Here is a 26,780-nt window from a genome sequence, read left to right on the forward strand (position 1 = left end):
CCATCCAACCATCTTATCCTCTGTCATCCCCTTCTCCTCCCGCCTTCAATTACTGTCCTCACAGCACGACAAAGACACCAACCAAAAATGCCGACCTCTACCGGTCTTGCTAGCAATATATACAACAAGCTATTCTGGTGAGAAACAACAAGGTCAGGGTTAGTAACGCCGGGATAGAAGGCGCAGAGCTAGCTCACACTACCAGTCAGTCACAAGCAGGAAAAACCCCAACTGCCAAAACCGAGCTACCCGGCAAGATCACCACCACGTGTCTGAAGGCAGTCCGCGCCTGCGCAACCAGGCGCGCGCCCGCCGGCCGGAAGAGCCGCGCGTTTCCGGGTTGGAGGCGGGGAGCGGTGCCGGAAGTACTCGGGGAGGGCTGAGCAGTCGGACAGGCTGCTGAGACGAACGCTTCACTGGGGCAGTCTCCGCATATCATGGGGAGATAGACGCTGCTGCCTGTGAGTCTTGGGCCCTGGCAGTTGAGGAAGAAGAGCGGGAGGAAGGAGTCAGGACCCAGACCCACAGTGGTCAGTATTTGAAGAGCCAGGTTGTGGAGGAGACGGGGCTGTGTGAGGAATCAGGCTTTTGGGATGGGACCGAGGGGCTCGGGGCTCGGAGAAGATACGGCTGTGGGGACCTGGGCTCCAGACAGGACATAGGGAAAGGGGACGGATGTGAGTTATCCGGCATCTGAGGGAAAGCGGGCTGAGAGGGCCGGACAGGATTGTGAGGACCCACGCTCTTAAGAGGAGAGGGTCGGAAGAGAACGGGGCGTGAAGACACGGTCTCCTAAGAGGTAAAAGCGGAGCTGTAAGGACGGGCTGCTAAGCGATAGAAGCAGGACAGTGAAGACCCATGCTTCTGAGGAAGGATTCAGAAACGGGGCAGCGAAGACTTCGGTTCCTGAGAGGCAGGAGCAGTAAGAGGACACGGGTTTGGGAAGAACAGGAGCGGTCAGTGAAGACGGACTTCTCTGGGGACGGGGTCGGGGCTCGGAGATTCCGAAGTATCTGAGGGAACAGGGCTGTAAGGACCCGAACTCCTAAAAGCGAAGAGGATAAGAGGCCGTGGCTGTGAGGAAATGAGGCTCTTAGTAAAAGGGAGAGAGTTCGGAAAAGATACAGGGATCCACTTTTTCTCCTCCTAGTCTCTGAACCGAGAGTGGTAAAGGATGTGTTCAGGGGAAGACAACGACTCCTTCGCGCTGCCTGCTTGACCTTTTGGCAGGCTTGTCTTGTGTCGGATGCAATCTAGGAAGCCCACTTGCAAGCATCTTTTTCAGCTTCGTTTTGGTAAAGCACCTGGTGTAAAGTTGAAGCAGTTATATACTTAGTAAGTGCTTTAAATCCCATTCTACTCAACTGAGCGCAGATCTCTGCATCTCAAAAAATGATGGTGGAGATGAAAGGACCAGAAAAGATAATCTTTTTTTAAACTCATATTTTACATATAAGGAAGCTAAAATCCAAAGAAGATAAAAATTACAGTGAGGCCACGACTGATTAGATCATGATTTTGATACAGTACCCTGCTCTGCGTGGCAGGTAGGAGATGCTTATGGTTAATATTCCTTGAAAATATATTTTTAGAATCTTTGCTCTAACTTCAAACTCAAGAGGGAAGTTTTTACAGATTCTAGTATTTTATTTTGAGTCTTCTTACTGTATTGACATTGATAAAATGAGTGTCACTTACATGTTAGGAAACCTTTAAATGAAGCCCCTTCCCCCTCAAAAATATAGTAAGTCATTTAGAAAGTCAGGGATAAGTAAACTGTGTCCTTTATTTTTAACATATTTAGTGAAGATGGCTGCTTTTAGATAAGGATGGTGGGGATACTAGAACCAGTTACTTTCATTCTTCAGTAATACCTTTTGCTGAAACAGAGTAAGGTTACAGTCCCACAAGTTAAATATTGTTAATTCCATTGTACAGATATATGAAATCAGTGAAGTGCCTCGCCTGAAATCATTTGCTACTAAGTGACCCAGCCCCAGTCAAATCCAGTTATGTGTTTGAGTAATATATTTTTCTGTTTTTCTGAATGGATTCCTCACCATGTCTCAGTTTGCTCTTCAGCAAAATGAAATAGTTATACAAAGCCTAGCATTGAATAAAAGCTCTCCCTCCTCCTCCTCCAGACTCTTAATATCAAGTACTATAACTTATTAGGGTATTAAAGCAGTGTGCTTTTGAGGGGAACTAAATTCCTGTATTTTAAAGAAGCACAGATATTCAAGATAGAAAAATGGGACCTGTATAGAACTTTCCTCACAGTGGAGTAAGACATATTAGTTTTAAATTTAGGAGGCTAAGAAAGACCAATGAGAAGAACAAGGACTTAAATGGAGTAACTTTACAGTTATTGTAATATGAATTAGATGTTTGAGGAAACTGGAATAACTTAGTTCCCAGTGGGTTTGCCTATACTGTTTTCAAATGCCTATACTGAATGCAAGTGATCAAAACTTACACCAAATTATGAGGTAAAGCGTGACCATACTGCCATTTCAAAATACCTGATGATTTAATTCATGATAGTTTACTCCGGAGTTATCATTCTCATCTACGTTTGCAAATCGTATTACTTATTTCACTCATTTGTGGCTCTAGCATTGATTGAGTTATTAGAATAGGATTTCGAAGTAAGTATCTGATCAGAAAATCATTGTGTTAGAGCAGATATGAACATAGAACATATTACTTTTGACCCAAAGTACTTGAGAGGCAGCACATCGACAGTGTTTATAACCTGCTCTGTGAAACAAGTGTGTTGAAGACAAACTTTTAAATCTATACACATGGACTTAATTTTAAACCTTATACTAATTTTTAGAGCTGGAGGAGACTTTAGATTTTGCCTGGTCCTTTTCTAATTATAGGAGTAGAAACTGGGCAAAGGCAGCTCACATAACTCTGGCAGAACTGTGGTGGCACCTAGCCCGACTGACTTGCATCTTCCCTGTGTCACAGCGCCTTTCATCAGCCTCCTGCTGACCATTTGCCACAACTTCTTTTTAATCCACTTTTCTTTTTTAAATGTCTGAAGTAATGAGAATAATTATAGGATGCCACTAATACATAGCAGGATGGGTGAAACATTTTAGGCTTAATATACTGACTTTTATAATGAAAATTTAAAAGAGGGAAGCATATATAGTACACTAGCAAACATTTAAAATGGTACTTAGCAGTGCCACACATTCTTCTAAGTGCTTTAGAGCACATAACTCAGTGAATGGTCACAGCAATCCCATGGGGTATACCTTATGATTAACTCCATTTTCTAGATGAGGAAATTGAGACATAAAGAGATTAGGTAACTTGCTCAAGGACATAAAGCTAATAAGTGGCAGAGTAGGTGCTTGAACCCAGAAACTGCTACCAGAGTCCATCCCTTGACTGCTGTACTGTACTGCTTTTCTGCTAATTCAGAATTGCCTTAAAAAAAAAAAAATTCCTGAACAGTATCAAACTAGTCAAAAAACGAGTAGAAAAAAATCCCACATTTCTGTTGCCCTCAGATCTCACAGACTGCAGTACAATGGATTATTTGTGGTTTATTTAGGCTGGAAACCGTGAGCTTGTTTAGATGCATCTAGAAACCAGTGAGAGGAGAAACAGCCAGGGAGAAAACTCAAATCATTAAGTCATGTACCACAGTGATAAGGCTTTTATGCCATCAGGCTGGTAGCCCCTTTCAGTTTGGGGGTTTTTTGTTTGTTTGGATCTTAGTTCTCTGACCAGGGATTAAACCTGTGTTCCCTGCAGTGGAAGCATGGAGTTCTAATCACTGGACTGCGAAGGAATTCCCTACCTAGTATTTGTTTAAATAATAAATTCCTAAACATTTCAGAGGTAATAGGATTTTAAAGGCAATCCAGGCACATGATTTCCACATACTAGGGGCTAGTAACATTTTGCTAGTATAATTGTTCTCTCAAACTGTCCTGCAGTTAATAGCTCTGTTTTTAATCCATAGTACATTCCTACCTCTTGGCATGCTAAGAAAATGAGTTACAGATTTGAATAGCCCAAAAACAACCATAGTACATTACATAATGGAATTCAGGTTATTTACGGTCACTTCATTCCATTGTGCTTGACCAGCGTCATCTACAGTTGAGCTAATGAAAGTTGTCATTAAACAGATAATTTGGACCATTTTGATCACATCGTGATTTTTTGAAATTTTATTTTAAAATTTACACACAGTAAAATTCACTTTTCAGGTTACAGTTCTGTGAGTTGAAAGAAGTGTGTACTGTCATGTAAGCACCATAACACTCAAGTTATGTAACAGGTCCAGCACCCTCCAGATTTCCTTCATGCTGCTCTTTTGTAGTCAGACTTTCCCCAGTGTCATACCCCTGGCAATCACTGATCTGTTCTCCATCCATGTGAAGCTTTGCCTTTTCCAGATCCTTACAGGAAGTAGCCTTTGGAATCTTGCTTGTTTCATTTAGCTTAATGCACTGGAGATTATCCATGTTCCTTGTATTAGTAGTTCTTCCTTTCTGTTGCTAAATTGTATTCCATTGTATGGCTATACATAGTTCATTTATCCATTCTCCAGTTGAAAGATTGTTTTCAGTTTTTGGCAATTATGGATAATGTTGCTGTAAACATTCACATACTGAGTTTTGTGTGACTAAAAGTTTTCATTTGTCTAGGGTAAATAGCTAGCAGTGGGTTGCTGGGTCATATAGTAAGTATACAATTGTATAATAAACTGCCAAACCACTTACCAAAGAGACTGTACCATGTTACAGTCACCCCATAAGTGTGTGAGGGTTTCAGTTGCTCCAAATCCTCTCTCAGTTCAGTTCAGTTCAGTCGCTCAGTCGTGTCCACTCTGCGACCCCATGAACTGTAGCACGCCAGGCCTCCCTGTCCATCACCAACTCCCGGAGTTCACTCAGACTCATGTCCATCGAGTCAATGATGCCTCTCTAGCACTTGCCTATTTTTATTTTAATTATTTTAGTAGATGCTTGCTACTGCTGCTGCTAAGTCACTTCAGTTGTGTCCAACTCTGTGCAACCCCATAGATGGCAGCCCACCAGGCTCCTGTGTCCCCGGGATTCTCCAGCCAAGAATACTGGAGTGGGTTGCCATTTCCTCCTCCAAGGAGGTGCTTTCTGTTATCTCATAGTGGCTTTGGAGCTTCCCAGGTGGTGCAGTGGTAAAGAATCCACCTGCCAATACAGGAGACATAAGAAACACAGATTCGATCCCTGGGTTGGGAAGATCCCCTAGAGTAGGAAATGGCCACCCACTCCAGTTTTCTTGCCTGGAAAATTCCATGGCCTATATAATCCACGGGGTCGCAAGGAGTCGGACATGACTGAGCACATAGTGGCTTTATTTTGCATTTCCGTAATGAGTGATGATACTGAGTATTTTGTCATGTGTTTATTTGCCATCTGCTTGTCTTTGGTGAAGGATCTATTCAGATCTTTTGCCCATTTTTTAATTGAGTTGTTTTCTTATTGAATCTTGAGAGTCCTTTGTATATCCTGGATACAAATTGTTTGCAGATACATGATTTGTAAATATCTTCTCTTAGTCTGAAACTTGTCTTTATTTTCATTTGCAGAGCAGAAGTTTTACATTGTGATTAAGCCCATTTATCAATTTTTTCTTTTGTGGATTGTGCTTTTGGTGTTGTGTCTAAGAACTCTGCTTGACCCAAAGTTAGGGAGATTTTTCTCCTATGTTTTCTAGAAGTTTTATAGTTTTACATTTTTACTTTTAAGTCTATGATCAGTTTTGAATGTATTTTGTATAAGGTATGAGATAAAGGTCAAGATTTATTTATGTTGCTAACGCTGTATTTTTTGTTAGGTTTTAAAAACAGGGGTCAATATTACCTATTTCTTCAGAGGAAACAAACCAAACAGTAGTTTATTTTAATTTTTTACAGGTTACGTATGCACATATTACATTTAGGGTATATAATGAAAGATAAGTCTCACACCTTGGTTCCATGGCCACCCAGATACTACCATCCCTATCCCCCTCAAGACAACCATCGCTATCAGTTTCTTATGTATCTTTCCAGGAATAATTTATACATTTATAATTATGTGTCTTTTTAAACAAGTGATAACAAATTATCCTCACTGTTCTGTACCTTGCATTTTCAATGTACAGTGTATCTTGCAGGTCATTTCATGAACTTCCTTGCTTTTTAGAAACCAGTTTATTGAGACAGTCACGTATTATACAGTTCACCAATTTAAAGTATACAATTCAGGGACTTCCCTGGTGGTCCAGTGGCTAAGACTCCATGTTCCCAATGCAGGGGGTGGGAGTTCAACAACTGGTTGGGAAACTAAGATTCCACATGCCATGGGGCACAGCCAAAAAAAGAAAAGGTATACACTTCAGCGTTTGGTTTCTTTGTTTATTTGGTTGCACCCGGTCTTAGTTGTAGCACGGGGATCTTTGATCTTCATTGTGGCATTCAAGATCTTTAGTTGAGGCAGGGGGGATCTTTTTTTTTAAGTTGTGACATGTGGAATCTAGTTCCCTGAGCAGGGATTGAACCTGAGCCCTGGAGTCTTAACTACTAGAGCACCAGGGAAGTCCCTAGTCCAGAGTTTTATGGTACATAGAGGGCTGTGCAGCCATCACCACAATTTACTCTAGATTATTTTTGTCACTCCTTAAAGAAACTGCATAAACATTAGAAGTCAGTCGCTGTCCGTCTCCCCACTCCTCAGCTCTAGCAACCACTACAGTATAGATTGGTCTATTTTGGACATTTCATATAAATGGAATCATACAATATATAATCTTTTGTGACTGGTTTCTTTCACTTAGATCATATTTTCATGTCTCATTTTTTTTCCAGTGTATTCCATTATATAGTTATATTCTAGTGTATTTAACTATCACTTTGATAGACATTTAGGTTGAAATGGCTTGTATGTATAGTATTCTATTCACATACAAGTTCAGCTGTAATATAAATTGCTAAAAATAGAACCATGGGATCAAAACAATATACACTTTTCTTATTTTGATAGATATGGCCAAATAGCTCTTTATAGAGACTTCTAACTTTCATTCCTCCCACTCCAGCAACTTATGAAATGATTATTTCTCCATAAAATTTTCAAACACAGTATGTATACTAAAGTATGTATATAAGCCCTGGGATTTCTTTGGAAGGAATGATGCTAAAGCTGAAACTCCAGTACCTTGGCCACCTCATGCAAAGAGTTGATTCATTGGAAAAGACCCTGATGCTGGGAGGGATTGGGGGCAGGAGGAGAAGGGGATGACAGAGGATGAGATGGCTGGATGGCATCACTGACTCGATGGACGTGAGTCTGAGTGAACTCCGGGAGTTGGTGATGGACAGGGAGGCCTGGCGTGCTGTGATTCATGGGGTCGCAAAGAGTCGGACACGACTGAGCGACTGATCTGATCTGATGTATACTAAAACGTTATCATCATTGCCAAATGGCAAATAAATAGTACCCTGTAGTTTTAATTTGTATTTTTATTATAAATGAGAATAAGGATCATTTCATTGTTTTAAGAACCATTTGAATTTCTCTTGTACTGTCATGTTTCTTCATAGTATTTATTTTGGGTAGTTAGTTCTTACTGATTTGCAGTTATTTTTTATATATAAAAGAAATTAGTTCTTTGATACATCTTGCATGTATTTTTGCTAGTTTGTCTTTTGTCCTTTAACTTCATTTGTTATACTTGTTGCCATGCAGACATTTTTATTTTTGTGTAGTTGAACATATTAGTCTCTTTTATGGCTCCTGAGCTGTAGCTCCTGAGCTTTCATTTCTTTAAAAGGATATTATTTACTCTTGAGAATATTGTTTTTCCAATTTTTAAAAATTGAGATAACTTAGATTTGTATAACATTATAAAAGATAATACAGAGCACCCTTTGCACCACCAGTTTTCTCTACTGATAACATTTTGCAAAACTGTTGAGTAATATGACAATCAGGATATCAACATTGATACAACCAAACAATCTTATTCAGATTTCCCCAGTTTTACCTGTACTTGTTTGCTTATATGTATATATGTACTAAGTGCTACACAATTTCATCACTTTTTATAGGTTAATTTATCCATCATCACTATCAAGATATTGAACAGTTCCATCACAAGGGCTCTTCGTTGCCCCTTTATAACCACATCTCCCTCCCTCCCACCCACTCCCTGACAACCTCACTAATCTGTCCTCTGTTGGTAAAATTTTGTTATTTCAAAGATGTCATATAAATGGAATTATACAGTGTGTACTCTGAATTGGCTTTTGCTCAGCATAATTCTCTGGAAGTTCAGCCAAGTTGTGCATATCAGTAGTTCATTCCTTTTTCTCGCCGAGTAGTATTCCATGGTATGGATATACCCCAGTTTGTTTAATGATTCCCCTATTAAAGGACATCTGAATTGATTGCAGTTTTTGATTATTGCATGTAAGTCTACTATGAGCATTCATGTACAGGTTTTGGTGTAAATGTAAGTTTTCCTTTCTCTAGGATAAATGCCTAGGATTGCAGTTGCTGGGTCATATAGTAGTTGTGTGGTTTTTTGTTTTTGTTTTTCCACATTCACTTTGTTGAGGTATAATTTGCATTCAATAAAATGTATACCTTGTAAGCATATAGTTCTGTGAGTTTTGATAAATGTAGCAGCTGTGTAAGCATTCCCCGCACTTCAGATATAGAAGGTTTACATCACCTCGAAAACTTCCACCCTGCCCTGCTGCAGTCAGTCTCGGCCTCATCTATCATTAGAGACTTGTGTTTAGATCATTAGATATTAAAATTTCACATAAATGGGATCATAGTATGTATTATTTTGAGACCGACTTTTTTTTCCACCAAAATATTTTGATTCATTCCTGTTGTTTCCTGTGTTAGTGATTTTTTTCTTTTTCCATTTTTAAATAAACTCTTAGAGCAGTTTTATTTATTTATCTAGGAGGTCCTACCAGGATAGCAATTTTAGATTTATAGAAAAATTGAGAAGATAGTACAGAGCTCCCATATACCCTGTACCCAGTTACTATAATAATGCACTTCATTATTAATATCTTACATTAGTATTGTATATTCATTACAACTAATCAACCAATTTTGATATATCTTTATTAGCTGAAGTCCATGGTTTATTCAGTTCTTAGTTTTTCCACTTAGTCTTCTTGTCTGTTTAGGCTCCTCTGTGACAGTATATATTTAGATTTTTAAGAAATTGTTTTACAGAATGGCTATGCCTTTTATACTCCCACTAGCACTATGTGAGTGATCCAGTTTTTCTGCATCCTCATTAGCACTTGGGGTCACTATTTTTTATTTTAGTCATTCTGATAATTGTGTAGTTATATCTCATTATAGTTTTAATTTGCCTTTCTTTAATGACTAATGTTGTTGATTGAATGACTTTCAGTTTGCTTGTTTGCTCTCTGCTTATCCTCCTTGGTGTAATGTCTGGTGTGACTTTTGTCCATTTTCCAGTTGAATTACTTTTTTTTAATCTATTGAGTTTTGAGAATTTATTTAATGCATTCTAGATACTAGTCTTTTGTTGGATCTATAGTTTTTAAATATTTTCTCCTAGTCTGTAGCTTGTCTTTCCATCTTTTCTACATGAGCTTTCACCGAGGAAACTTTCAATATTTGATGAGGGCCAATTTATCAGTTTCCCCTTTTATTGATCATGCTTTTGGTGTCATGTCTGAGAATGCTTTGCCTAGCTAGAGCCCAAAAATTTTCTTCTTTTTTTTTTTTTTAAATTTTGTAGTTATACATTTTACATATATGTGATCCACTTTGAGTTAATTTTTGTATAAAAGGTAAATTTTAGGTTTCAGAATATTCTTTAAAGATATTCTGTATTTTATCTGTGACTTGATATTTAAAATTTAAATATCTGATCAATCTGGAATGGAGGAGCATATGAAAGGGAAAATGTATAACACCCCCCAGTGCAAATTGATCAACTATTTAAATTTTAAATATGAAACTAGATGTTTTCCAGATATACTCAATCATACACCACCATTTATTCAATAATATGTCTTTTCTCTATTGATACATGCTATGAACATGAGTATATAGCTTTGTGTGAGAACATAAGTTTTCTGTTTTCTGAGATAAATGCCTGGGAGTGTAATCTTTTACCTATTTGGGGGAGGGGTTGGTTTATTGTCCCTAATTGTGGCATAATTTAAAATGCATAGATCTTAAATATTCAGTGTGATGAGCTTGACAGGTGTATAAGCCCATGAAAGGATCACCCACCCAGGTGTTCTGGTGCTTTAAATTCAACCAAATAGAGGAACGATCTAGGAAACTCAGAGCAGTGCCAGTCTGGAAATGGGTGTCTGGTTATCATCTGCTTTGTTTGTTTTGTTTTAATGGAAGAAGTAGCTCACTGACCCAGAATTTTTTAAAGTTAGAAGTATCGTTTGTTTCTCAACAAAATCAGTGGGAACCGTAAATTTCAGTCTTGTCTTAGAAACTTTGATTTTTCTTACGTTACACAGATTCCACTTATTTCATTAAGGCCGTTTATTTTATTAGTAGCCATCAGAGCTATTCCTTAAGATTAATTCCTATATGATTATTCATATTTGGTACTGTGTAGATAGATATATTTTTTTTAATCTCCAGGTTCTTTTTTTTTAATATTTATTTATTGGCTGCACCAGTGCTTAGTTGTGGCACCTACAATCTCATTCCCCAACCAGGGTTCAAACCCATGCCCCTTGCATTGGAGCATGGAATCTTAGCCACTGGACCACCAGGGAAGTCCCTATCTCCAAGTTCTTAATAGGGAAGTTTCCTTTATTCAGAAATACAAAAAAGTTCTTCCATTTACTTTGAGCAATACTCAGTGCTATTTGGGAAGTAAGTCTGCTGAATGTTGTGGGAATGTAATTTGAGGACAGAGTATGTTCATACTGATAATCTTCAATAAAGCTTTATCATAGAACTTGCTCCAGGAAAATAGTTTGTGTTTTATAACATTAGAAGAGTTATTACCATTTAACAACCTTTTCTTTTTCTGATTCTTTCTTTGGTAACATTTGTGAGTAGGGAGAAGGAAACATGGACCGTGTGTTTTTTAAAAAAAGTAATCTTTATGTTATGCTACCCACCTCAGTCAACTCTTGGCCAACAAAGTTTCTCTTAATCATTTAACTAGTTGCTTTTATTAAGAGTAAACCAGCAGAAGATGATTTCTGCCATTAGAGAGTTAAACAATTTGTTGGAGAGGAGCTTAGCAATAGGAGCAAGAGTAGAATAGATGAAGATACTCATTTAGGTTGCTGCTGCTGCTGCTAAATCACTTCAGTCATGTCCGATTCTGTGCGACCCCATAGACGGAAGCCCACCAGGCTCTCCCATCCCTGGGATTCTCCAGGCAAGAACACTGGAGTGAGTTGCCATTTCCTTCTCCAATGGATGAAAGTGAAAAATGAAAGTAAAGTTGCTCAGTTGTGTCCAACTCTTCGAGACCCCATGGACTGCAGCCTACCAGGCTCCTCCATCCATGGGATTTTCCAGGCAAGAGTACTGGAGTGGGGTGCCATTGCCTTCTCCATTTAGGTTGTTAAGCTTTATCAAGTTCTGAAAACTTGGCCATGATTCTTGCAGGTTCAAATTCTGTAATTTTGGTCAATAAAGTGTTTCATATGCTGCTAGTTTATCCCTAATAGTAGAGCATTCATTTTTTGGAAGAGAGTCTTAATGTTACTATTGTTATCTTTAATTAATTTAAAAAGTTACATATGAAAGAGATGGAGATGTTTTTCTGGGTGCACAGTAGGAATAAGGAGATGTTTTTCTGCATCCAGTTTGCCTGCATCCTGGTCTTTGAAGACATGCAGGCCATGCAACTGAAATGGTTCTGTGACAAGGGTGGTGCTTGACGCCAGTTATTCATTTACAGGTAGCTTTTGAAATGGCTGCCTCTCATTTCACCGGGCTCACAGCCGTTGCTGATGTAATTAAAGATCTAGACACTCAGATAGCTGTAAGTAAGCTCCTTGAGGTCACTGTGGGCAGAACTTCTTGAATGTGCTTCTGATCTTGACACCAAAGCTGAGGTCCACCGAGTCAACCTCATGGCTCTAAAATTTAGAAGTCTTGGCTATTCCAGGCTAGGGACTCTGCATGTATTTAAAGATTGCTAACACTCAGAGAAAATTTGCCCTTGATGACAGAGAAGAGCTTACTTTTAACAGTTGCTAAATTTATTATGTCTATCAGGCCCTGGCATAGATTTAAGCATGTTTGAAATGCTGAAATGAACTAATCTGTTTTTTGAAGTTTTGTGACTAGGTTTCAAGTATGTGATTGTGCCATGATTTATTTGAATTTAGCGTTATTTGATGTTCAAAAATAATGCATGTACTACTTAACCAAGTATTCTGTTTTTACAAAGTCTTCAAAAATGTCTTGCTCATTCTAGTTTATTTATGTACATAAGATTCCTCATTTCATTTAATTTCTTATTTCACTTGTGTGGACTATTTAGCTTTTCCGAAAGAGATGGTTTCTAAATATCAGGTGAGAGCAGTGAACATTCTTCATTCCATTTTGAATGTGCGGGTGTCAGATGAAGACCCTTCAAAGTCCAACAGACCTCATAGAATTTTACTTTTAAAACTCATCCTTTATTACATGTCTTTCCTGAATTAATTCTTTTTTCTTCTACAGTTGATTGGCCTTGGTCCTCATAGCTCCAAAAAGAAACAAGATCTCGATAAGCTCTATGAGCTAAAGTCCAAAGCAAGACAGATTATGAACCAGTTTGGTCCCTCAGCCCTAATCAACCTGTCCAATTTCTCATCAATAAAACCGGAACCAGCGAGCACCCCTCCACAAGGCTCCATGGCCAACAGCACTGCAGTGGTGAAGATCCCAGGCACTCCTGGGACAGGAGGGCGTCTCAGCCCTGAAAACAATCAGGTATCATCATCTTTTTGTTCTCTGTGGGCACTTCTTATCTGTTCTTTAAAGCACTGATACTTTGAGAGATGTCCAACTCAGATGCTGCCTCTTCCTCTCAGACTTCTTAAGTTCTTTATCAGTATATCATGTACATTTATCAATTTTTACTTTGTAGAATATATGTGTGTATACATATATATGTGTGTGTGTATATATATACACACACACACACATGCATGCATTAATACAATACCTTGCCTATGATAGGTTTTTATATATTTATATATAAACATATGCTATATAATTGTTAAGCAAAATAAAGTAGGTAAATAATTAATGGCTTCATTATTCATTATTCTTGTAATAAAAGTACCCTTGCTTCCAGTCTTTTCTCCTTCTAGTTCATCTAGCTGCTACCATTATTCATTTTCTGCAATGATTCTATAATCTGACCCCCTCTTTTTACCCATGATCCTGATTCTGTCCTCCAGAGCCATAAAAAATAAGTATAATCTCTGACTTGGGCCTTGTAGGCTGAGTAGAACAGGATGAGGAGACAATAGTTCAAGAGAATGAGGGAGGGACTAGCAACAGTGAATGGGAAGGGTTATGCAGATAGTCAGGAGATTGATTACCATACTGAGTGTGGAGTTGGAGAAGAGCAGGAATTAAAATTGTATAGGTGGGATTCTAACAGAACATACTGGGCCTATGTTAGTTTCCATTGGAACTTTTAGTCAATAAACAATCTTTGCAAATATTCAATGAGGCATTAAAATAACATAATAAAGTATCTTAGGGGGATTAACTTGACAGGGGACAAGAAAGGTAAGAAAGTGGGCAGACTGAGAGGAAGTCTGAGACTCTTATAGTAAGTCACAATATGTGGTAAAGAATTAAGCAATAATGGTAGAATGGATAGATCTGAGACATTATTAACAAATATTTATTTTTAAAATTGTATTCTTTTTTCCCATTTCCAATGTTATACAGGCTTTTTGTGAAATTTTAGAAAAAGAGTAAATAGTCCGTAATTCTATGACCACCCCAAAGTAACTGTGGTAAACATTTTAGTGTGTGTCTTTTGATTCTTCTTTAGTGGCATGTACATGTGATATAATTTTTCCTTTGAAAGAGGGGATCATAGTTGTACTGCTGCTGCTAAGTCACTTCAGTCGTGTCCGACTCTGTGCGACCCCGTAGGCAGCCCACCAGGCTTCCCCATCCCTGGGATTCTCCAGGCAAGAACACTGGAGTGGGTTGCCATTTCCTTCTCCAATGTATGAAAGTGAAAAGTGAAAATGAAGTCACTCAATCGTGTCTGACTCTTAGTGACCCCATGGACTGCAGCCTACCAGGCTCCTCTGTCCATGGGGTTTTCCAAGCAAGAGTACTGGAGTGGGGTGCCATTGCCTTCTCCGATAGTTGTACATACTTATACAAATATTCAGTTAAACAGAGAGGAACACATGTTCCCAGCCATTGAGGAGCTTTTAGGCTATTAAGTCAGAAAACAAGGAAAGAAACCCAATGATGGAAGGGCACACAGGGTACGACAGAGGCCGAAGGAGGAGGTGGTTGCTTTTACCTGGGTAGCCTAGGAGAGCACAGAGAGGAGGCTCTGTGAGCTGGGCAGGTGGGAAGCTATACAAAGGCAGCAGAGGAGCTATACAACTTGTGATGGTCAGAAAATTGGTAATTAATAGAGTTTCCTAAAACTGTTTGACAGATGTTGGCCTCTCCTCCATGCTGCTCTTTCTGCCTTTCCCTAGTCTATTCTTGACTCTAGAATATAGTCTTCCAGTAGTAGCTCCAGGTAGGCCAGACTGAGAGTTCTTTGGAAAGTAGAAATCAAACCCGGTAAATTGGCTGAAAACTGTTCTCCCAATTAACTTTAGGTATTGACCAAGAAGAAGTTACAGGACTTAGTAAGAGAAGTGGATCCTAATGAGCAATTGGATGAAGATGTGGAGGAGGTAAGGTGGAACTGGGTACTCCAGAGACTGTGTCCTTGAGAAGTCGTACAGAATAGCTGTTAACAGCACAGACTAGAGGCAGACATATCTGAATTTGAGACTTGGCTCTGTGGGTGTGTTAGTGAAGCTTTGTGAAACTCAGCTTCCTCCTGTGTTGGTAAGGTATGACAGTATTTATCTACAGGGTTATTCAGGGTTTTTGTGAGGGTCCGGTAGAATAACTTACACAAATCACCTTAGAGAATGTTTAGCACTTATACCTAACACTGCTATTTTTGCCTATCAAAAAGGGTGTAGTCTGCTGCTCATAGGCAGTCACTTTCAACAGTTTAAATTGTTTCTTCTATTTCTTTCCTTTTTTAATTAATTAAATTTTTTTTTTTTTTGGCCACACTGTTGGGGCCTGTGGGATTTTAGTTCCCTGACCAGGGATTGAACCCATGCCCCCTGCATTGGAAGTGCTGAGCCTTAACCACTGGACCATCAGGGAAGTCCCCATTCCACTGAATTTCTGAGTAATATACTTAAACAGATATTCTTTGATTCATTAATTTTCTAATAGTTGTAAACTTACTGTTACGGTAGACAAGAATTTGTTAAACCACTCACATACGTGCCATACAGACTTTCCTTTCTCTCATTTTTCCAGTATCGTTTTGTCACAATTTTTGCATAGCCCAGAAATCAGTATTTACATTATTCTGGCTATTTAATTGTTTACTCATCACCAGTGAGCCAAGGCATGCCTATGACTACCTTTCCTTTTTGGTATAACTTATCTTCTTGAAGTAGATAATTGACCCTTTTTAGTTACTTAGTTTTGTTTGTGCCTTTTTTATTCAGCTTCCACTATTAGCTATCTTATACCCCATCAACATTATTTTCCAAATGGAAAAATACTTAATTTGGGTTTTCTCCCTCTGGGAGAGACCTCCATCCTCTTCTAGTTTGATTTATTTTAATCCACTTACACAGATCCCTCCCCTTCCTTTTGCTCTTTTTCTGATGGATGTCTTGTCTCCTAAATCCCACATCCTCTTACTTTTACTCCCTCATTTTGTTAGACTAGATTTTTTTTTTGTTACTTCCTACGAAAGGCTAGATGATAGGTAAAATGTTTGAAAATATCTGCAGTCTAACCTCACACTTAATTTTTAGTTTGGCTGAATTTAGAATTCTATTTGGAAATTATTTTTTTCCTGTTAGTGATGAAGGCATTGCTCCATTGTCTTCTGAAATCTAAGAAACCTTAGTCTGTTCTGGTCCGAGTTCTTTTAGGGTCCAAATTTCTTCCTGTTCTGAATTTTCATATGAGCCTTACATGTTATCTTTTTTCTTTTGTTGTGCTATGTTCTTACAGGCTTCTTTTAGACACCTGTGTGTCTCAATTCAAAGATGATATTGTTTGTTTGTTTTTTTCTTTTCTGAGGAATATGTAATGATAGAGAAAGGAAATGCAGGTTGCAAAAACAGTATAATTCCACTGTTATTTTTATGTTTTTTTATCTGGAGAGAAAATATTTGTCCTCACTATGTGAGTTTGGTTTTTTAGATGCAGCTTTATTGAAATAAAATCCATGTAACACACAATTCATGCATTTGAAATATACATAGTTCATTAGTTTTTAGTATATTCACAGAATTGTACAGTTATCAACATAATCTTAGAACATTGTCATCACCCCTAAAAGGAGCAGTCACTTCATTTTCCCCCAATCCCCACAACCCTTGGCAGCCACTAAACTACTTTCTGTAGATTTGTTTATTTTGGACATTTCAAATAATTGGAATCATATAATAATTGGTCTTGTATGACTAGTATCTTTCACTTAACATAATGTTTTTTAAATTCATCCTGTTGTAGCAGGTATCGATAATTCATTTCTTTTTATGACTGAATAATAATGATAGTACATTGTATGGGTATGCCACATTTTGTTTTTCCATTTATCAGTTGATGGACATTTGGATTATTTCCACTTTTTGGCTATTATCACTTATATTGCCATGAACATTCATGTACAGGTTTTTTGTTTTTTCTTCCCTTTCTTTTTTTGAAATCATGTACAATTTTTTCTGTGGGCATACGTTTTCATTTCTTTTAAATGTATACCTAAGACTGGAATTGATGAATCATATGGTAACTGTGTTTTTCCTTTGAGGAATTTCCTGTTTTTATAAAGTGTTCCATCCTTTGACATTTCCACCAGCTGTTATGAGGGTTCCATTTGTTTAATCTTAGTTTTTTGATAATTTCTTCTCTATTATTGTTCTTTCTTTCTGGAATGACAGTTGTCCGTGTAATAGTTCCATGGCTGTGAACAAGTTAGTCTCCATGAATCTTATCATCTTCCTCTAAAAAATTAGGGTAAAATCCATGCTCCATTTTTTTTTCACAGGGTTATTGTAACAGTAACAGTTGGATGTTGGATCTTCTACATTGATCCTCTTAGTTTTGGGTTTTTTTTAAAATCTTTTCTATTGTTCATTTCTTTGCAATTCTAAGTTTTGCTTGCTGGAGAAATTTTCCTCAGTTTATCTTCTAAATGTTAACTTTTTTTTTTTTAATAAAAATTTTAATTTCCATGAACTTTTTCTTGTTGACTGTTTTTTTCCCCCTTAATCCATTCTGTTCTTATTTTACGATTGTTAGGATCTTCTTCTATTTTTCTCTCTGAAGATATTAATTATGTTGTTTGACATTTTCTTCTTTTCCCTGTATTGTCTGTTTCCTCTGGGTCCCCTAATCCCCCTTTGGTTTGTTTATTTTCTTTTTAGTGTTGGAGATTTTCTTCAGATGTCTAGTAATCCTGGTATGTGTGGGGAAGAGTCGCTTGGCTGCTTTTGAAGATGAGGATTGGAAGTCTGTTCTGTATATAGACATCTAACAGTTCTTCAGTTTTTAGTCCCATATCTGAGTCAAGTCTTCTTTGGTTAATGATAGCTCCAAATCCTGGATCTGGGAAATCAGTTCAGTTCTCATTGGTGTCCCCTCTACAGACATTTGTGTTATACCTTCTGTCTGCTAGGTCAGTTCCCACTTTCTTTGTTACCTCTTTTCCAAAATTTTGCTGTAAAAGTTTATTGGAATTTCTTGTCCATTAAGGTTTTCTCTCCTTTTCTTCTTGTCTTTGTGGGTTTATATGTCTTCCCCCCGACCCCCAACCCTTTTCTTGTTGTTTTATTGGGTTAGGAGAGAGGTCATTTTTGGAGCTGACTTACCATGTTTAATCATTTGAAATCTTTCTTTTAGATAGTTCCATAGGAAAGATAGCAATATATTAATGGTCTAGCAGAAAAAGTAATGTTTATAACTATGGTTGTAATTTTATTTTATTTTTTTTCCAGAGGAAGACATGAGGAAGGTATTCACTAATCAAAATTTCAGGTTTTCTTAATTGTAGATCTTTAACTTCAGAATTCTGATTTTGCTCTTTACATAGTCTACGAATAGTGGATAATGAAGTGGAAAGAATCCAGGATTTGGACTTAGAGCCTTGAGCTCGAATCCTGCTTCCACTGCTTAGTAGTTACATGGCTGTAAACAAGTTAGTCTCCATGAATCTTAGCATCCTCCTCTATAGAATTAGGATAAAATCTATGCCCCATTTTTTCCCCCCATGGGATTATTATAAGGACTCGGTGAGATAACGGAAATAAAAATGCTTAAGAGAATATGAAGGATTTAATGAGAAAATGAGGATTTAATGATTCACTTTTATGTTCCTCCCTAATTCAGAAGAAGATATAGAGGGGATAGGGCTTGGGCTGGTGGACTGCTGCTAGGTAGAAAGTACAGAAAATGCATCCTCAGAAAGGTGTGAATTTCTCTGAACCTGGTTAACGAGTGGGTATGTTTCTCTTGTCCTCACTCCTCCTTCTTACCTTCCCTCAAATGCTGATTCCAGGCCTTGTAATAGAAAGCCTGACTAGATATGTGATTCAAGCAAATACAGGTGTCTCAGCAACAGGAGCCTACCCTGCCATGCCATGGTTACTCTCCCCCACCGTTTTTCCCCCAGATGCTGCTGCAGATTGCTGATGATTTTATTGAGAGTGTGGTGACAGCTGCCTGCCAGCTTGCTCGGCATCGCAAGTCCAGCACCCTGGAGGTGAAAGATGTCCAGTTGCATCTAGGTATGCGGTCTCGTTTCTCCCTGAGGTATCCACACTGTTGCTCCTTCAGGAACCTTCCTGCCAGGATCAGACGTTAGAGCTCTGGGATTTATATATTCATTCAATAGTAACAATAAACAGGAAAGAGAAATTCATCCATGGTAGGGGAATGAGCCCTGCATTGAGTTTGCCACTGTCTAACTGTACTACCTTATCCTTTCCACTTACTTTCTCTTAAAGTCGATTTCATCATTCGTAAAATAGGGATCATAATATCCTCCTTACAGGGTCATTGGGGGATTATAGATAATGTTGTAAAGTGACTGGCACAAAATAATGAGCTCAGTAAACGTAACTATTAGATGTCCACCATTCATATAATGGTATTTTCCTTCCAGTTTTTAGTTTATTGATGTATTTTTCCCAAGAACATTTTATCCCTAATGTACATATAATTTTGCATTCTGCTTTTCTACTTAATAGACACTAAATTTGAGCCTGGATTTTTCTGGGAGACACTCATCTAACATTGGTAATCATAATCACTTGGAAATGAATAAGCCACCCCCATCCCCATCCCCTGCTGCATTGGTTGCAGTATGATCAAAAGGAAGGGAACAATCTGTGACTACAAAGTCAGGCCAAAAGAATGAGGCACTGTTATTAAGGGATTCAGTGCAGATCAGCCCTGACTGAAAGGCTTCCTTCTCGGTATTAGGGAGCTACTGCTCAGAAGGTGCTGGTACTGGGGGTGGAATAAATGACACACTTCTGGTTAACATTGCTGGTATTATTAGCAGAAGACTTTGCATCATACTTTTGCATCATACTTTGGCCACCTGATGCAAAGAACTGACTCATTGGAAAAGACCCTGATGCTGGGAAAGATTGAAGGCAGGAGGAGAAGGGGATGACAGAGGATGAGATGGTTGGATGACATCACCAACTCAATGGACATGAGTTTGAGCAAGCTCCAGGAGTTGATGATGGACAGGGAAGCCTGGCATGCTGCAGTCCGTGGGGTCGCAAAGAGTCAGACACGACTGAGTGACTGAACTGAACTGAATAGCAGAAGACAGATATTTCAGTTACCTATTATTGTATAATAAACATGGCAGAAATAGCATGACTTTTGTTAACTAGCCTCTGAAGACACACTGCATTGCATGTGCACATGCTAAATCACTTCAGTTGTGTCCAGCTCTTTGTGACCCCATGGACTATAGCCCGCCAGGCTCCTCTGTCCATGGGATTCTCCAGGCATGAATACTGGAGTCGGTTGCCATTTCCTTCTCCAGGTGATATTCCTGACCCAGGGATCGAACCAGCATCTCTTATATCTCCTGCATTAGCAGGCAGGTTCTTTACCACTAGTGCCACCTGGGAAGCTGAATTCTGTTCTATGAGGCAATCACAAAGACCTGACCAGGTTCAAGGGGAGGGATCACAGACTCCACTTCTTGATAGAAGACGTACTTTAAAACCACCACAACACAAATGCACAGAGACCAAAAGTACAGTGGTGGTTACCAGAGGCTAGGAGGATGGAGCAATGGAAGTTATTGTTTAGTGTGTACAGAGTTTAGGTTTGGATGGATGAAAAGAGGTGGATAATGGTAGTGGTTGTGTGAATGTGCTTACTGCCACTGAGCCGTACACTTAAAAATGGTTAATTTTATGTGTATTTTATCATACCCTCCCCTAAAAAATCCCACACAGTTTCTATTACTTTCAGAGTTTAACATTCCTGTTTGTAAAAGTGTTTTGTATTTTGATTGTTGAAAATAAAATTGGAATGTCAGTTTCTTCATTAAGGGTAAGAAATAATTATCACAAACATGAATACTTGAAATTCTGTATGACCAGAATAGCTTTTTGTCAGGGGACCTAATGGAACCTGAATCATAAGGAAGATTGCTGGGAGGCATGGGATCAAAGCATGGGAAGTTAGGGAACCTGGTGTTGACCATCTAGGTCAGCTGCGCACACCTCCCCTCCTCCTAGCCCTACCAAGGATAAGTGCCAGTGGAGCTGTAAACCCTGATGGCTTGCTTTTGGGCAGGCTGGGATGGATACTGCCAGTGTTTGCTTCTCATCCAGCTATTTCCTATACTTGAATGGTTAAATAACCTCACCTTCTATTGACATGGTCTTCATTTCTTTATTTTTTTTCCATTAAATATATTTATCTGTAGAGTATACATTCATATTAATTCATTATCTTTAGTTTTAAATGAATCTAAATATTCAGGGTTACCAACTGATTAACTTAGGTATCTTCTAACTAGTTGTACTTGAATATATATTAAATATGTACTCCTTTTGAGTAGAGATTTATTCCCTAAATAATCTTATATGTGTGATTTCTTTACATTTGATCTACTTAAAGTGCAGTACACTTTTATTTGTGGATTGAGGGGTCCATGTAGCTATGCCAGTTTCTGACAAAGGAGAATAACCAAGAATACCAACTGATGTCTGCCCTCTGGTAACGTGGAGTAGCAGTCCTACAGGCACGGTCATGCAGTGGCAAAAGGACATGGAGCTGTGGCGTGGACATACCTGTTTCAGTATCTGTATTTCTGTGTGTTTATCTCAGGCTGTGGGATTGCAACATGCCACTGAGGGCTCTCTACTACCCTATCAGGTGGTTATTTCTGTTGTTATTCAGTCGCCAAATCCTGTGTAACTCTTTGCTTCCCTCTGGATTGCAGCACACCAGGCTTCCCTGTCCTCCACCATCTCCTGGAGTCTGCCTAATTTCATGTCCATTGAATCAGTGATGTCAACCAACCATCTCATCTTCTGTCGCCCTCTTCTCTTTCTGTCTTCAATCTTTCCCAGCATCAGGGTCTTTTCCGATGACTAGGCTCTTCGCCTCAGGTGGACAAAGTATTGGAGCTTCAGCATCAGTCCTTTCAATGAATATTTCTGTTGTTACTACTATATAAAAGGTCAAGAAACCAAGACCCAACATTATATTGCTCCACAGTGAAGCAGCAGAGCTAGGACCTGGCTCTTCACTCCAGATTGCTAAGAGTGCCTTTCTGTTCCTACTCCTCCTTTAGGTTTGAGAGGGGTTGCCTTGACCATAAGGGTAAGATGATTGAAGAAACAAGTAACTTTCCTGAAAAGCTACATAGAAAACCTTAGGGCTTCACACCCAAAATTTTGACTCATTTACCTCCTTTTTCCTTGCAAGAGGGTCAAACAGTGTCCTCTAAAACCTTTAAGGCACCATACGCAGTTACCTATTTGGATCCCATAGAGCCACTCTTCAGAGTTACTATTTATTAGTACAGTGGATTGCCCAGGTTAGTCCTCCCTGACCCTTGTCTGAGAGTCACACTGCACCCAGGCACTCTCTTCCTGGTCCCCTTATCTCTGTGTGGGCTTCTTCCTTACAGAACGCCAGTGGAACATGTGGATCCCAGGGTTTGGCTCTGAAGAAATCCGACCCTACAAAAAAGCTTGCACCACAGAAGCTCACAAACAGGTGAGAAGCCTTCAGAGTCCCAAGGCTGCCACAGCTGATTCCTTGAGTTGTGTCTCAGAGAGAAGGCACACAGCTACCATCTGCAGCTGGGAAATGACTGCGGTGTCATTTCCCCCAAATGTCAGAGAGGGCAGGAGGCAGCAAAGCTCCATGGTACATCAGACATGTTTTTCCTTGCTACTTCGCTGTTCTCAGTGAGGTCTGTTTTTTCTCTCAACTCTGATGAGAGAAAAAATTGAGTGTCTGTGGTGTTGCTTAAAGTTGTTGATTCTAGGTTCTTCTAACATGGATGGAACTTACGCCCACCACATCTCGTTAATGAAATCTTTCATTGTTGCTGATTTGAACATCATCTAGAACCCTCTGACTAAAGGGCAGTTTAAGGAAAGAAGTATGCTATACTTATGCCAGGAGGTAGCACCCAGGCTGCTCTGTCAGGCATTCTGGCCTCTGCCCCAGCTTAACCTTTGTTCTCTGTCCCTCTTACTGCAGAACTGAGGGGTCAGTAAGAGAATCTGTCTCCACTTCTGCTGGAGAACAAGCTGTCCCAGTCACTAGTCAGTCTCATAGCAATGTTGGCCTCCATTTGACAAATCTTAATTTAACTGGCTACTCTGATTTGAAAGTGGGCTCTTTGCAAGCTTTAGATGGCCACAGTTGGGCAGTTCTGACTGAGTGTACTTTGCTTTTCCATAGCTTAGGATCTCTGGATGGGTATGTTTACAAAGCTCACAAAGGAAGCTCTATAAGGAGACTGCTAATAGCCTAAGTGCAGTGTTGTTCAGAAGGGAGTCCCTCAAGGCGGTGGACAGTCAATTTGGTTCTGCTATCAAATTGTCCACTTTTAGCCCTATTTATTTATCAGTCAGCAAATATCATAATGTTAAAACAATCTCTTAGTCAAAAAGAGTGAGCAAAACAAGTCATTAATTTGGCCAGTGGCTAGTAATAGGAAGATTTGAAACCCATGATCTGAATGTTGCCCTGATGGGTTATGGTGGAAATTATTAGAGTCAGTTTCCTCCATTGCAGGTCATCCAGTGTGAAATATCAGCTCCCTTTGTGTGTTGGCAACAGGCTCAAAACAGAGGCCTCTTCCCTATTTTCACCATCATCAGGAAAAGAGAATGGTGACGGGGAGTAAGCCTAGAAAACACATATTTTGATGGCCTGTCCCTTTAAATCCCCAAAAGGCAAGAAGTGTCAGCTTCTGCTTTTAACTTTTTTTTTTTTTTGCCATCCTGCTAGCATAGGGCTCTTTGAGTCTTTCAGTCAATGAAATGGGTCTACTGGCCAATAGAAACATCTCTTAGGGCCCCGCAGACTGCACTTTAGTTAGAAGGAGTCTGCTGAGCTGCCCTGTGCCTGTAAGTTCCTGAGGACTCCAGCCTCAGGAGTGGTGTAGATCATGCTACCTGGTAACCACACATGGATTTCCTGGACAGTTCCTCACTCTAACCTGTGTCATTGCTTATTTCTCTCTCCTTTCAGAGAATGGCGTTGATCCGGAAAACAACCAAGAAATAACGCACGGAAAGCTCAGGGGATGGACAGCAATGTATTCGGAGATACTTGAGCTGAGACCTCAGCCATCTCATCCTTGGATTTTTTTTTTTTTTAATGCTTTACAGAGAAGCATATATTTTTTATTAACAGTGCAGCAATATCTATAATGACTGAGAGGATCTGCCAAAAGAATAAAGCCTCCTACCCCAACTTCCAGTCCTTGTTCCCTGCCGTCTCAAAGAAGAGCAGTGTATCTTCCAGAGAAGATTTTATTTGTGGTTTATTATGTAAGTGATTGAATAGGGGACAAAGCATTATGGTCTTGTTTGGTGAGAGAGTATTAATATTAGCAGGATTTTTAGAGGTTTCTGTTCCCTTCTGCCTCCCCCTTCTCCCTGTACTTTGTAATGTCAGTGTTTATATGAATATGACTTTCATTTGCTTTTCCAGAATAAAGAAGTTATTAATCGAAAGAAACAGGGTACATGGCTTACAGCCTTTGAGATGCCAGAGAAGGATAAGCAAGGCTGAATGTGGGCCTCTAGTCAGCAGATGGCAGCACTATTATTCATTTGTATGATGGAGGAAAAAACCCAGGGGTTTTTCCATTATTTTTCCTCCAAGGAAGACCTTACCATCAGCAGGACTTGCAGTCCAGTCTCTCTGCCATAACAATCGAGCAGGGTGACCTTTTCTTATCAGCCCTAAACTGAAGAGGCATCCTGATTTGGGGAAATTGTTTTTGATATGCTTTCTGGAACTTCTGGAGTTCATCCTTGATGCTGAGAAAAGATAACAGGAGACTTGGGGGAAGGCCTTTCCGTGCAGGCTTCTGTCTGTCTGTAGTTGTGGAGATCCTAGTGTTTTCACCATCTCACAGAAGAAACCAGGTGCTTTGAGACGTCAGGGTCATGACCTCCAGTGGCACCTAGCATCATCCTGTTCTGTGCCTGGCAGAGACCTTTGTGGATCATGAAGTTTCCAGGAGCTTCAGGGAGCGTGGCTGCCCACCCAGGGGCCACCAGCACAGACACATCCCCCTTGCCCTGCTTTGGGTCTCTGCCTCCTGAGACTTGGTCTGTGGTGGGACCCTGCTTTTTACTCCCTCCCACCTTGAGTTTGGCCCCATGACCCCTGTCTTCACAGCTTATAGATCTCCTGAGTGAGCAGCTTAAAGTCTGTGCTGGATGTCACCGTTGCTTTTGGCTGAGGTCTCAACATAATAAACACCCAAAGAGGCAGCCAGCTTCTCGCCTTCCTCTGGCGTCACCTGTCACTCAGTCATCACTCTTGTGGCCTCCCACCAGCCAGAGGATGTTGAAGGGTTGTGCTTTCTCCAGAACCTCCTGATGCTGCTGGGGGACACTCAAAGGATGTTCTGTTGGTGATTACCAAGCTGCAAAAAGCCTTCCACCGAGTTCCTGCAGTAGGAGCGAGTCATTGGCCTCGGCAGCCAAGAAGGAATCCAGAATTAGTTTTGAATCTTCCATTGAGGACAGAAGAGGGCAGGGAATCCGGGCAGTTTAATGGCAAGAGCTGGGTTGAGTCAGAAGACCTCAGTTCTTGATCAGCTGTGTGACAGGTGAGTGCATTCCTCCAGCTGAGACATCTTGTCCTGTGTGCTTCCTGAGAGGCTTGTTCATCCAGCGAGTGTTCATAAGCTGTGCCCCTGCCCATGCCAGGCATGGCCAATGGTGATGAATGAACACAGGGAGCGTTCCTTCCACCGAGGGGAAGGGAACCTGCCTCTGTGACGAGAACTACAAAGCAGAGGCTCCCAGGGTCAGGGAGAGAGTCTGAGCAGCTGAGCTGTAATCTAAGGGATCCATGGGAAGGCAGGGCCACTTTAAAGGAGAGAGAGCTGCACATTTGCCAACCCCAGTGCAGTGTGGTGAAGTGAGACGGGCCAGGTCATGCAGTGTCTTGTAGGCCTCAGAAGAGTGGGCTTTACCCAGAAAGCAGGAACCATTGAAGGATTTTAGGCAGAAATGTGACATGGTCAAATTGGTGTTTTGAAAAGATCACTCTGGCCAGACAGTGGAGGGGATAAGAAAACATTTGTAGAAGCAGAGGTTCATAAGAACTTGTTGCCTGGACTGAGGTGGCTGTAACGAAGTGGAGAGAAGGGAGATTTGACAGCCGTTTAAGTGGTGCTCGTGTGGACTTGGTGACTGGATGTGGGGAGAAGGGTGTCACCAAGTATCTATAAGGGATCTCCTAACTCGGTGTCTGGGGCAGCTTAGCCTGGGTGCAAGGCCTTCTACCTCACTAGCTAAGTAACCAGGCCCATCTGATTCCCAGAGCCCTGCACACTGAGCACACAGACGACTTAACACATGCTGAGCAACCCAGGGAGTGGGGAGCAGGGCTGGTGAATTCGTGTGCTCCGGACAGAACTTAGGTGCCATGTGTGTGTCGAGCACCTTCTGTGAATAAGCTTGTTTCCCCAACAAGCGTGAAGAAAAAGTGTTAAGCACTTTGCAATAATGTCATTTAACCCCATTTTTCAGTAAGGCAACTGAACTTGAGAGATTGTAAGTAATCTACTCAAGATCACACAGGTACTGGTGATAGTGCTAAGGTTTCAACCAGGTCCCTCTGACTCCAGAACCTGCTCCCCTGACTGCCCTAAACTCTCTCCCCAAGTCCTAGCGGGGCACAGAGAAGAGAGCGACAGTGCATGCAAAGACCTGGAGGTGTGAAGAAGTCACCTCATCAACGTGGCTGAAGCATAAG

General features: G+C 40.1%; 1 protein-coding gene across 5 annotated transcripts; it reads left to right on the forward strand.

The window, feature by feature from the left end:
* The first annotated feature begins 348 nt into the window (after positions 1 to 348).
* TAF12 (TATA-box binding protein associated factor 12) lies at positions 349 to 25,285 on the forward strand. Of its 5 annotated transcripts, none has more exons than XM_027518605.1 (7): positions 349 to 530; positions 1,151 to 1,335; positions 12,717 to 12,968; positions 14,849 to 14,926; positions 18,949 to 19,063; positions 22,450 to 22,538; positions 24,030 to 25,285. In XM_027518605.1, the coding sequence occupies exons 3-7, from the start codon at positions 12,801 to 12,803 to the stop codon at positions 24,063 to 24,065; spliced, it is 486 nt and encodes a 161-aa protein (XP_027374406.1). In that variant the 5' UTR covers positions 349 to 530; positions 1,151 to 1,335; positions 12,717 to 12,800; the 3' UTR covers positions 24,066 to 25,285. The 5 variants fall into 5 exon arrangements, with proteins under 5 accessions (XP_027374406.1, XP_027374375.1, XP_027374390.1 ...); XM_027518574.1 differs by lacking the exon at positions 1,151 to 1,335 and adding an exon at positions 11,947 to 12,030; XM_027518581.1 differs by lacking the exon at positions 1,151 to 1,335 and adding an exon at positions 11,947 to 12,030 and having other exon boundaries at positions 351 to 461.
* The last annotated feature ends 1,495 nt before the right edge of the window (positions 25,286 to 26,780 follow it).

Source organism: Bos indicus x Bos taurus, chromosome 2 (genome assembly GCF_003369695.1).
Source record: "Bos indicus x Bos taurus breed Angus x Brahman F1 hybrid chromosome 2, Bos_hybrid_MaternalHap_v2.0, whole genome shotgun sequence".
In the NCBI taxonomy this organism is placed as follows: domain Eukaryota; kingdom Metazoa; phylum Chordata; class Mammalia; order Artiodactyla; family Bovidae; genus Bos; species Bos indicus x Bos taurus.